This window comes from Sarcophilus harrisii, chromosome 4, assembly GCF_902635505.1.
Source record: "Sarcophilus harrisii chromosome 4, mSarHar1.11, whole genome shotgun sequence".
In the NCBI taxonomy this organism is placed as follows: Eukaryota; Metazoa; Chordata; class Mammalia; order Dasyuromorphia; family Dasyuridae; genus Sarcophilus; species Sarcophilus harrisii.
This window is the reverse complement of record NC_045429.1, coordinates 428,915,128-428,927,989: the sequence shown is the minus strand read 5'-3', so window position 1 is coordinate 428,927,989 and position 12,862 is coordinate 428,915,128. Positions and strand designations below refer to the sequence as shown.

General features: G+C 38.1%; 1 protein-coding gene across 3 annotated transcripts in view; it reads left to right on the top strand.

The window, feature by feature from the left end:
* Nucleotides 1–12,862, top strand: part of AP2B1 (adaptor related protein complex 2 subunit beta 1) — a 121,102-nt gene that overhangs the window by 37,901 nt on the left and 70,339 nt on the right. For all 3 annotated transcript variants that reach the window (XM_031967583.1, XM_031967581.1, XM_031967582.1), the window contains exons 6-10: nt 6,007–6,197; nt 8,142–8,363; nt 8,836–8,956; nt 9,073–9,168; nt 12,261–12,376. In XM_031967583.1, the coding sequence (XP_031823443.1) occupies nt 6,007–6,197; nt 8,142–8,363; nt 8,836–8,956; nt 9,073–9,168; nt 12,261–12,376 (746 nt within the window). The remainder of the gene's footprint in view (nt 1–6,006; nt 6,198–8,141; nt 8,364–8,835; nt 8,957–9,072; nt 9,169–12,260; nt 12,377–12,862) is intronic.

Here is a 12,862-nt window from a genome sequence, read left to right as displayed (position 1 = left end):
TTCCATTACACTTAGCATTATTATTTTCCTAGGATAAATAGTTTTCACAGGATGCTGGGTGTTTTATAGCATATAATGACATATGATGATTTTCCTTCTGGCTATTGTTTTTTTAGGATTTTCCCTGTCCCATTAAAATATTTGTTCCTGGATCTCTTGCTTGAAAAATCCCTTTAAAGAGCTTACTCCTTTGAAGTAAACATCCCAGGATTCCCTGGTTTTCTCTGTAGCCTTTTTGAAGTTGTTCAAGGCTGAGCCCTGTTTTGTTCCTCCTTGAGATTTGCCTTTGAAAGCCATCTTTTCTTTTCCTCTCCCTCAGACTGTTAATAACTCTGAAAAGTTGCCTTCTCAATTGTTGCAAATTCTATTACCAAGATAGACTTAAAATTTTCTGCTTCTGACTGGTGCTGAGACTCAACACCTGCGACCAGTTTGGTGTTCTTTTCTGCTTGTTTCAATAGGCCTCTCTTTTGCTAGAAACCCATTTTTTGCACAAGTAGTGTTTTTCTTTGAGTACTGGTTACCTTTATATAACATCTTGAGAAGTAGAATGAGCCCTATGTATCTTCCTTCTTTAAGATGATTCCTTAGGGGTTTCAGTGATATTTCCTTTCAGGATTTGTTATCAATTTGAGGAGCTAATAAATGATGAAGTACTCAATAAATTATGCAAATCACTTTCTGGTTTCTAAAATGATTTTTATTAATCTGCCTTCAGTGTCCTGGTGAGAGATTTCCTAATGCTTAGAGGATAGTCCCTTAATTGGACATATGTAACAGCCTATTGGATTTATCTCAATTGTTTTTGCTTGGCAGTTCAATTACTGTAATTTCTATTTTTCCTGAAGATATAAAGAATGAATAAATGCCCAGAAGGGATATACTGTGGCTTTTTATTCAGCATATTAAAATCTATGAATAAAATATATAAACTGAAGGAAAGCCATCTTTTTAAAAATTTATTTAAGTTTTGAACTATTTCCCTTCCTACCCATTCACTATACAACAGAGAATACTACCATTGGTATGTGTACGTATATGTTAAAAACCATGTTATGCAAACTATCAGTTCTTTTTCCATGTGTATCTTCCTTCATAGGTCCTTTGTAGTTTTTTATTCACAGTTATTCTTTATACAGTATTATTGTTATTTTATGCAGTGTTTTCTTATTCTGCTTGTTTTATTTTTAATTATTTCAAGCAAGTGTTTCCATGTTTTTCTAAAAGCAACTTAAACTCATTTCTTACAGCACAGTAGTATTCTCTCATAATCATATGCTGTCACTTGTATAGCCATTGCCCAATTGATGGACATCCCTTCAATTTCTAGTTCTTTGCTATCGCCACAAAGGCATGTTTTTGTTTCTTGATTGGCAGAATTTCATGTTGCTTTTCTGAATGGTTCTACTAATTCACAACTCCAGGAACAATGCATTAGTATTGTCTTTCCATAGCCCCTTTGACTCTTCCCATCTTTTGTGATTTTTTCTTTTTGCAGGATTGCTTTCCTTTACCATTTCATAGCATTCCTGATCCTGTTAATATGGGGCAAATGCTGCCCTTTTACATTCTTCTTTTGTTTTTATCTTTCATAGAGGCCTTTTATGTTGGTGGGAGTCTCAAACCTATCTTAGACCTTTTAGACAATTTTGTTTTTTTTTCTTCCTCTTGAAATTTTTGTGTCTTCAGAATTTCAGTTCTGAAAGTTTCCCAGCTCTCCTCAGCTGACTTCTGTACAGGTTTTAGGCTGTGAATTCCCCCCTAACTTTTGTCTGTGATCTTTCAGATCAGCTAGCCTAAGCTTTGGAATACATGTTAATTTATGCTTTTTTCCTATCATAAATTCCAGGAAAGGTCACATTAGACTCCTTTCCCTTGGAACCAGTTTTTTTCTTTGTGATAAGATCAGATCCTGAATAGAATTTCCTCTTGTCTGTTCATTTATCTTTTGTAATTTGGCAAATAAAGGAATTTTTGCTGCAGGCATTGTTTATTGCTATCTCTGGGTGGAAATGATGGATCATCGTGTTTATAAATCTTAATAAATATTTGAAACAGAAACTAGAGTGAATACACATAAGCACAAAAGGTGACATGGCCCTGAAGGTCATTGCTGAAAATAGACGTGGTCAATAGGGGAAGCTATTAGATTGGAAAGTGAAAGGTCTTCTGTGTCATTGTGACCATAGCAATAAGGGAATCTGCCTGCAAGAATGGAAACTGGTTAAGCTTTCAGCAATGCATCTGAATTTAAGAAAGGGGCCAATGTAGATGGCGCAGCATGTCCAGGTTTTCTTTTCTTTCTGACTCACATACCTCCTGGTTCAGCATGAAAGAAAAATGAAGGTCAGATCTATATCTCTTGGCTTCCTGCATATGGAGGGAGGCTCATCAATCAGATTTTATGGCTGAAGAGTGAGTCTTGTTCTTTCACTGCTGCCACAAAAGGATTATCTCTGAAAGAATGATGTGTAGTAGAAGAATACATTTTTCTTCTCATATAAATCTCTAAGTTACCTTTGCCAGGAAATAATATCAAAGGTTCTTTGGCCTTAGCTTTTCCCATTTAAACTGAATTTGAGTATATTAGCCCTTCCTTCACACTCTGGTTTCCTTTTCTTATTTGTACAGATGGTTTGTAGCAGTTAAAATTTCTGTAAAAAATTCTGAAGGCAAATTTACCAAAAGAAATCTGAGCATAGCTTTGTGCTTACTGATACTTTGTTATGTGTAGCATAGTCAGCTAAGACATGATTCCTTTGTAAATTTTGCTTCTTAATTGTAACAAATAACAATTTTAGCTGTGGAAATACAGTTTTATCTTTCATCTTTGGAAAACCGAATGAGAAATATTCTGTTAGCCAGGAAAAGAATCTGTCAATCCACGATTGATTAAATATGTTCCTGTACTAGTGATGAATATTAATGATTAGGATGGATCACAGCTTTTAAAGTACTTAGAATAATTGAGAGATAGAATGGACAAATATATCTTGCTTTATATGATAGATATGTTCCTGAAGAGTTAGATGTATAAAATTTTGGTAAATTAAATGATTTAAATGCACTAGAGAAATTCACTATTTAAAGAAACCCTGGAGTAAATCATTTTATGAAGCAAACGTATCTTTTGTAATGACAAAAAATTACTACCTTAATAAAGATTTTCTTACAGTAAAGTCTAGCCTCTCTGGTTAGGAGTTACTAAGTAAGGTAAGTGGTTCACTTGGTTATAATATTACCTACAGGTCACACACAGTCATTGGAACCATATAGTCAGAATAGTATGATCTTTGTGGGAGAGAGAGATCGATCCTTTATGCTGGTGGATTGGTAGGCAAGGAATTAATGGAATTGAAAAAAGGATTTCCTTGTAGATTTAGAGCTAGAAGACACCTTCAAGGCCTTTGAGTTCAACATGTCATTTTAACAATGAGGAATCTGAGGCACTGGGCAGTGAATGATTTGTCTTGTGTCACAGTTGGTGAAGTGTCTGAAGCAGGATTTGAACCCCTCAGTATTTCTGACTCCTAAACTGAACAGAAGGGTCCCTTAATCTGGACTCATATTCACAAGTGGCATGTATATTATTTCTGCTAAGCGCTGTGTTGTGCTGTGTTGTCTTTGTGTAGAAATCAGCAAGGATGAGAATATTGGAGATGGACTGGCCGGTAACTGGAGATAAAAGCAAGTAGGGTGGTGTTAGTTTTGGAGAGTCTGGAAGGTCCTGAGTTAAGTTTATCCTTGATTGAGGTGGGGGGAAAAGGGGAAGCAGAGGAACATCTTGATCACTTCTAGAATCAGTTAGCTTTAAAGATAGGAATCTCTTTCCTTTGTGTTTTATCTTTTCCTTTAGATTATATATACTTTTTCTTCTTTCCTTCTTGTTTTAATGGGGTAGTAAGCAAAAACTGCCTTTTATATAGCTGAACATATGCCTCATTAGCTCTATTCTATACTTGGTTTAATTTTCAATTAGCTTTTATTAATAGAGGAATTTAATTGCTCATCTTGTTCAGCATCCAATACTTTTCTGCCCTTTCCACTTGCATTTCCCAGATCTACTCTTGTCTTTTAGCCTTCCAAAACAGAGGCTAATCCCAGGTGCTTTGGAAATAAAAAAAAAAGATTTAGTCTGGTAGAAATGATAAAGACCCTGTTTGTCTCCATTTTTGCAGATTTTGTGATGTTCCCATTAGAAGGTCTCTGGCAGGTAGTGATGACTTAGTGATGATTCAAGGCAGGGATTCAGTCCTCCAAATTGCCAGCTTTGGGATTTGTAGCTATAGTTTGGTCATGATTTTTTCCCTGTGTGGGGAGTAGAATAATTTCTCTTGCTGGTAAGATACAATAGTGAGAAGAGGGAGGTCAGCTCAGGGAATGACATTGAAGAATTTTTTCCAGCTCCACAGTTTGTGTCATTCTTCTGATAGATTTTTCCATATTCTTAACACAAAGATATGGCACCTTTCAGTGAATGTATTGTTCTAGCAGTCAGAAAAGGCTCTGTGATGAGTACAGCCTCAGTCCTAGATGCTGTCTTCTGATAAAGACTAGAGACCTCTATTTTGTTCAGATCTCATCTTTTACTAAATGATGCTGACATTTTCAGTTTGCAGATTACCAGATGGCAATGATAGCATTCTATTTGTAGGATCATTGTTCTGTCTCTAGTAATGATGTTGGCATAGATAGCTTGTGTGTAATATTTAAAATGCCATAAATGCGAAAAGGTATTCAAATTATATGGTTTCTTTGAAAATTCTGAAGCTTAGAGGATCTACAAATTATTTAGTTAATATTGTTATTAATGTTGATAATCCAAGTATTTTGAATTTTTCTTCTGTAATTAAGTTAATCTATCAAATCTTATTGGCTAGTGACTTGAGCAAAGAATTGAATTGAGTCTGTTTAGTATATACACAAAGAAATTTAAAGTGTTTTCTAAGAATTTAATAGATGCAAGACATTGAAGACGCAGTGAGATAGGATTGACTCTGTCTTCATGAAGCTTAATTCTAATGGAATTTAAAAAACCATGTAAAAACTCATAAAAGAAGCAGTTGGCATAGTGGATAGAGCACTGGGACCTAAGTTGGAAGACCCGAGTTCAAATCCTGCCTCATGTACTTCTTGACTCTTTGATGCCAGACAAACCACATAACCTGCTTGCCTCAGTTTTCATACCTGTAAAATGGAAACAATAGAACCAATTTTGCTAGTTTATTATAAGGATCAAATGAAATCATACAGGCAAAGCTTCAAAAGTGCCATGTAAATGCTAATTATTTTTATTACAGATTGTAAGAAGTGTAAGGGAAAGGCCCAAAGTTCTAGAAGTAATTTTAAGAGGGAAAAATCATTTCAGTTTTGGTGTTGGGTCATGGAGGAGAAGGAAGCATATAATTAGGCTGTAAAGCAAAGGACTTGACTTTGGGGCATAGGATGCTCAGGGGAAATCGAGGCATAAAGGTACAAAATTAGGTTGATATGTGGTTCTTCTTGGCTTGAAGGTCAAGGAAGGAGGTGATATGAAAAGTTAATGTATTTAAAAGTATTTGATCAATGGACTTTGTCAGTTTCATGGCATTAAATAGATTCTATATCTTTGAAATTCACTGTGTTTTTAATCAATATTTGTACTTTCTGACCATATGAAAAAGAATTTTTATTAGTAACTTTGAATTCGTTTAAAAGTGTTAATCTTCTATTATTTGGGCTGTGCTTTAGATTATTTTAATGTTAGATTGCCTGGCTGCAAAAAAGCTTTTTCTTTTGAATTATACTCACTATTTCTGCAAACTGTAATATGTAATATAAAAAATGTAATAGCAATGATTTATCATGACTTTGGTGTAATTTGCTTGTAGTTTCTTGCTACTTAGGTGGAGTGTTCAGTGAAAGTTATGGGTCAGGGTTTCCATGATGATCTAAAAGTTTGATAGACAGTGCATGAGCTGAAACCCTCAGTGATCCAAAGCTCACTCTCGCTTTTCTTTTTTCTAGGTGGTTGCTAATGCTGTGGCAGCCTTGTCAGAAATCAGTGAGTCTCACCCAAATAGCAACCTGCTCGATCTGAACCCTCAGAACATTAATAAGCTGTTAACAGCCCTGAATGAGTGCACTGAATGGGGCCAAATCTTCATCTTAGACTGCCTGTCCAATTACAACCCCAAGGATGATCGAGAGGCTCAAAGGTGAGTCGCCTGACCCAGAATATGGTGGCGAGGGGATGTTCCTGTCTAAGCACATGACTGATGAGTTTGTCTCAGTGTCTGTGTGCACAAGGAAGATCTCATTACTCTGATGAAGGTGTGAATGTGCACCTTAATGGAGATTAAATTCCAGTGGCCCTAGTAAGGCAGATCTTATCCTCATAATTTTATCTCTGGATTTATGGAAATTGAGACATTGCTAATTATTAGAGTATTCTAGACAAGAGAGTTCTCCAGAGGCTTGTGCTGGTTACAGTAGCCCAGTTTCCCTCTGCTATAAATTCATAGGCTCTTAGATTTAGATTTGGAAGGAAGCTCAGGGGCTATTTTATAGATGGAAAACAGACTGAGGCCAAGGATTGGGTGAGAGAGAGTGTCAGAGAAGGGAATTCAATCTGGACTGAGAATCTAAAGCCCTCCAGCATACTGCTACCACCACCATCAGCTCCTGGTCTTGCATGTTTCATCTTTGATCTTCTGGGAGACTTGAGGCCTTCTCTGACAGCAGGAGTGCCTATTTGTGGTTTGTCTTCCCTTCTTCCATGCTAAGTCTCTAGTCAGTCTTTAATCAGTACTTAAAGGATCCAACATTCTGTGTCCTAGACAATTTCTTCCTCCTTTAGGGGTGTAAATAGGCAGAAAATGTGGGGTTTTCCAATTAGCCACTGATGCCTATGCCTCTGAGTTAGACTTTGGATTATTTTGTTTCTGTCTAAGAAGTGACCTGATTTGGGACTAATAGTTGCTGCTAAACCAGTTCTCCAGGCTATTTTGTGGATACAGAGGTTCTTGGCTTTCAAGACTAGACAAGGAAATTTTATTTCTCTTTAGGTATATATGTAGCTTGACAGGAAACCTGTGTCAGTTTGTAGAACTTGGTATTCAATTTATGTTCTTCAGTGCCTTCTTTCTTTATGTCCCTGTGCTAAATCTTCTTAGGAATTCAAAGATAGTGATGTTAATAGAGTTGGTCACCTACTGCAGAAGATGATTGGGTCCCTAACTAGCATAGTAGCAGTGCCTTCACTGACTGGAACATTGTTCTCTAGGCTAGACTTGAGAAGCCCCCACATATGTAACTGGGACTCTGCTAGCTCTTTGGTTTCTTAAATAGCATATGACTCTTCCTGGGAAAAAACAGAGCTATAATTTCCAATTTCCTCATGACCTCTAAGGTCTCATAGCATCACCCCTTTGTCATATGCCCTGAAGTGCAGCAGGGTGGCTAACTTGGGATCCCTGTAAATCATGCAGAACCTTCAGGTGAGAGTTGATTCTAGATTTCTTTGGAATTTTTTAAAGGAATCCGAGAGGTAGGGAAGTGTGTGTGTGTGTGTGTGTGTGTGTGTGTGTGTGTGTGTGTGTGTAAATATGTTGATGTTTTTTTCTTAAAAGAATCTCAGTTCCCCAGTACTTTGGAAGTTTTTTGCTAGGATCAGATAGGGTAGCTCGTCAGCCCATTCTTCTTAACCCAGTTTTTCCATGATCTCATGGTGAGACCTTCATTCACAAATTGGTTTATTTTCATCACTGTGGAAACAGATAGTAGACTGACCCATTTACCTATCAGTTTGATTTCCCTTAGGCCAAAGAGAGATGGGCCATGGGGCTGGGCAGAGCAGACCAAAAGATCAAGGCAGTGTGCAAGGTACAGGATATGAGCCCCAGTGGTGTGTGGTGGATTGGGTAGTTTTCCAACTCTGTGAGTTGTCTTATTTAACTTTCTGGATTTTGTTCTTCTTAGTGTTTGCTGAGAATGAGACTTATGCCCTTGGATGATCCAGGTCTTACCTAAGCATAAAGCTTTGATTTCTTTGATCTCTAATTTCTGATCCCTGGGTTGTATGACCTTGACTCACAGCCCTGGAAAGGTTTTTGGGGAAAAGAGTAAAAGGTAAAGATAGGGACTTTGCTTGTTTTCCTCAGTATCTGTGAGCGGGTGACTCCTAGGCTCTCTCATGCCAACTCGGCTGTGGTTCTGTCGGCTGTGAAAGTCCTGATGAAGTTCTTGGAGTTACTGCCCAAAGACTCAGACTACTACAACATGTTGCTGAGGAAGCTGGCTCCCCCCCTTGTAACTCTGCTCTCCGGGGAGCCCGAAGTGCAGTACGTCGCCCTGAGGAACATCAACCTCATTGTACAGAAAAGGTGGGTTTCTTTACTTTGCCATCTTGTCTTAATACTAGTTTTGGTCACCTGTAATTGGCTGTTGTTATATTCTCTTAAATAGATGTGTGAAGGTGACCTTCAGTTGATGGCGTTATTCAGAGTTCAAAGGCAGACAGTTGATTTTGAGATGTTCCTTATATTTTGAAGAGATCACACAGCTTGGGACATAGGGCATTGTGTCTATTGAAACGGGTCTGTTTTAGTTTCATAGCTAGGGCCTGATCACTTTACAAGGGAGCCATGTTACAATCTGGTGTGGGGAAGACAGCGTTTGTTATTGTCTGCCCGGAAAGAAGTGGGCCATTGTACAAAAGTAACCATGACAGGTGATGAGAGCCAAATAAAACCTTGTTTGAAGGGGGAGAATGTCCAACAGCCATAGAAAAATGTGAAAAGAAAAAAATTGCTAAAAAGTCTGTTTGCCTTATCTGTTTTGCCTTTTGTTTCCCAGGCCTGAAATCTTAAAACAAGAGATCAAAGTCTTCTTCGTGAAGTACAACGACCCCATATATGTCAAACTGGAAAAGCTTGACATCATGATCCGTTTGGCGTCCCAAGCCAACATTGCCCAGGTCAGACTACAAGAAGACACTGTTATCTTTCAAGGATTAGACTCAATTTAACATATGCTTAGAAATTACTTGCAGAAAGTTCTTAATAACTTTCAGACTCGTGTGATTTTTAATAGGTCCTGGCAGAGCTAAAGGAATATGCCACTGAGGTGGACGTTGATTTTGTCCGCAAGGCTGTGCGAGCCATTGGTCGATGTGCCATCAAAGTTGAGGCAAGTATCTGCCACTGAGCATGGGTCCTACGTGTTCCTTCATGTTCACCTCATTTCTTCTCTTTAGTTTGTGGGATGCATCCCAGAGCATCAGATGGAGTGTTAGACAGGATGGCCTCTCTAATGCTCTTTGGGTTCACCTTGGGGAGGGGAGGGGGCAGTACCGTATGGGGATAGGAGAAAACAGATACCCTATCAGAGAAGTTCTTTCTTTGTGTCTGTCTGCTGAAGGTAGTGATGTTTATGTACAAACCCTCCTCATATAATAGTAGAAGAAATTGGATTTGGCACCGGGGTGCTAGAGTTAGGTAATTCTGAACTTTGTTACGTAGTTTCATGCAGGTATCCATTTTTCCATTTGATGCCATAGTATGGAGACTCCTGGAGCTATAATCAGGAAGGCTTGAATTTGAATCTGACACAAGTCATTTAACTCTTGTCTGTCTCAGTTTCTTCATCTCTGAAATGGGTTTAATAATAGTACTACCTGTAAGGATGAAATGATATAGACAAAGCACTTTCCAAACTTTAAAAGAATATATAAATATTAACTACTATGTTGTAATAATGATTAGTCTTCTCTTGTGCCTTGTGTATTATCTTTATGAGAACTTAAAACAGTGTACCTTCTAGCAGAAGTTAAATCATACATCTCTGCTATTCAAAAGAAGATTTTTTTTTTTTTTTTTTTTTTTTTGGTGAGGGGTTTTGTTAGTATATATAGGCTCAGAATTTCTTTTTAAATTACAGGACATTAGGCTGTCCTCACCATATTCTGCTACCATTATATGTTTGTTGTCTTGGTGAGAGTATCTATATATGTAAATGATATTCCACTAAGTACGATGGGAGTGGATGGTTGTATTCATGATAGTCCATTTCAAAAAGATAAAATTGACCACTTTACTCCAAAATTAATATTATAATATTATCATTGTTAGACCATTCAAATTCCTGATGGTTTTGGCTGTTACATATTCTATAACCAATAGAAAGCTTTCTTCCTCTTCTTCCAAAAACTGGAGTTAGTTTTGTTTGGCTGCTTAGATATTGGACTTCAACTTTTGTGGTACAAGGCAGAAATGGATTTTCCAAGGTAACTGGGTCTTGGCTCTTTGTGATTTAATTCTCTCTCAGGCAAGACTGGGCAGTGAACATGACCACGAGAATGATCCTATCTACTGTTCAGTTGTTTAGAAAAACACTTTTATCAGAAGAGGATTTCCCTATAATCTGAAACAAGGACAAGAAAACTTCCAGCTGTTTTTATGGGAACTGTTAAAGTTACAGTGACTGTCCTTGATTGGACTAGAGCGCCTCATGGTTAGGACATATAGTGTCTACAGACCCTTCTCTCTGCAGTATTCTCCTATTGCCACGAGTGACCACATACATACTGGTTTTGAATTTAGGGCTCATTTGTAAGAAAAGAGTCCATTAACCAATAAGATGGAAACTGCTAGATAGTAACTTGTAATGAGATGAAAATAAATCACAAAGATGTGTCCATTTTGTTTGAATTGTTTCAGGAAAAACATTGTGATTTCCATTAGAAGTATTTGTTTCATGGGATAAAAATTTAATATAGTATTGTGATGGGCAGATTTATCTAAATGTGTAGTATCAGCCCAATGCTGTGTAACTTGGGTAATCTAGTTTGCTGAGGATGCAGATGAAGCTGAGATTGTTTTTTTTTTTTTTTTTTTTTTTTTTTTTTTTTAATAGCCTTTTATTTACAGGTTATATGTATGGGTAACTTTACAGCATTAACAATTGCCAAACCTCTTGTTCCAATTTTTCACCTCTTACCCCCCACCCCCTCCCCCAGATGGCAGGATGACCAGTAGATGTTAAATACATTAAAATATAAATTAGATACACAATAAGTATACATGACCAAAACATTATTTTGCTGTAGAAAAAGAATCAGACTCTGAAATATTGTACAATTATGAAGCTGAGATTGTTGAAGAATTAGATCATAGCTTGAATATCCTTGGGGGGAAAAGCATAGAAAGAGCCTATGGAGGTAAGCTTCTGATGGGTTTTGAGATCTAGAAAAAGGTGACCCTGAAGGTCTTTCAGCCTCTCAGCCAAAAACAAAGTTTGGTGTTAAGACAGGAGAGTGGCATGTCTAGGCAGGTTCAGCCTCCTCTCCAGACCCTGGGCTGGTGGTAAGCTTTCACTTCAACCTTGCGCCCAGAGACAGAAGAGAGGGGTCTCGGAGATCTCCAGGGCCAGAGTCAGCTCCCCCATTTTACAAACAAGGAGTTGAGGCCCAGCGGGGGAATGCAGTACAGCAGCTGAGTGGCACCAGAGCTGAGACTTACCCCGGGAACTCTGACTGCTAGCAAGTCTGCTTTGTTTCACAGGATCTTGCATGGCTGCCCAGCCTCCCTGTCCCCTTGATTTTCATGATGCTTATTTTTAGTGCAGTTTTGCCTAGAGTCCAAGGATAGCTCTAAGGTTTTTGTTTCTGTATCAGTCATCAGCAGATAATTATTAAGAGCCTACTGTGTGCTAGGCTCTAAAGATAAAAGCACAAAAAATCAAAACTATCCCTACTTTACATCATTTCTCTAATGGGAAAGACCACAGATATCTATCAGTCTACAGACAGAAAAAGAAAAAGTTAATAAATAAGTGTAGTACTCTAATGGCCATTGGCTTACCCTCAATTTATAGATCAGAATGTAGAAGCTATGCTTTCCCGTGTTTCCCAGTCTATAAAGGATTGCAGTTAAGATGACACTGGAGCTTACAAATGACTTTCTTTAGTAATGTCCTCAGATTCCCCTCAGTCCCATCTCTGCTTTGCACATTATTCTGGGGTACATTGTGTCATCTGCAGGGGCGGATAGGAATGGATAATTGCTGCATGGCTGGTTGAAATGCTGAGCATTCACCCACTTTTTGGTTTCTTAGCAGCTTAAACTCTGGTAGACCTTGACCAAATTATGTCTTAACTTTTTACTTGTTTAGCGCTTTGGAAAATTGCTCACCAAGTGGTGACAGCACTTTACACCTCCTGTGTAGAACACCAGATTTCTGCCCATCCATCTGACTTGTCACATTTTTGTTCTTGTTCCCAGCAATCTGCCGAGCGCTGTGTGAGCACGTTGCTGGACCTTATCCAGACCAAAGTCAATTACGTGGTTCAGGAGGCCATTGTTGTCATCAGGGACATCTTCCGCAAATATCCCAACAAGTATGTCAGACAAGCAGGAGGAATACCACTCAGGCCCCTGGGGAAAAGCAATGACCTGGCAGGCAGCTGTAGCAGAAACTGTCACCTGGTGTCAGCTTTGCTTTGTACTTTGCAAAGTCAGTGTGATGGCCACATTCACACAGATTGGCTGTTCAGCATACATAGTAAAAATGACCTCTGATTCTTCTGAATTTGAAGCCATGTTAAAGCCGGGAGATAGCTATATGGCATGTTTTCTGTTCTATGGAGCTCTTGGAAGACACTTAATACAAATGTAGCAGTAATGTATCTGAGTGCCTCCGACAGATTTGGGTGGAGCAGTGTTATGTCTGCTGGCCAGAAGGTGCAGAAATCCACCTTCCATTCCATATACTTACAAGTTGAGGTGCTTTTGCTAAGAGAAATAATCCTTTTGAGGAAGCAGTCAAGAAACTGAAAGCCTTAGTTTAAAATCAATTGTTTGGTTTAAAAATTTTTTCATTTTAT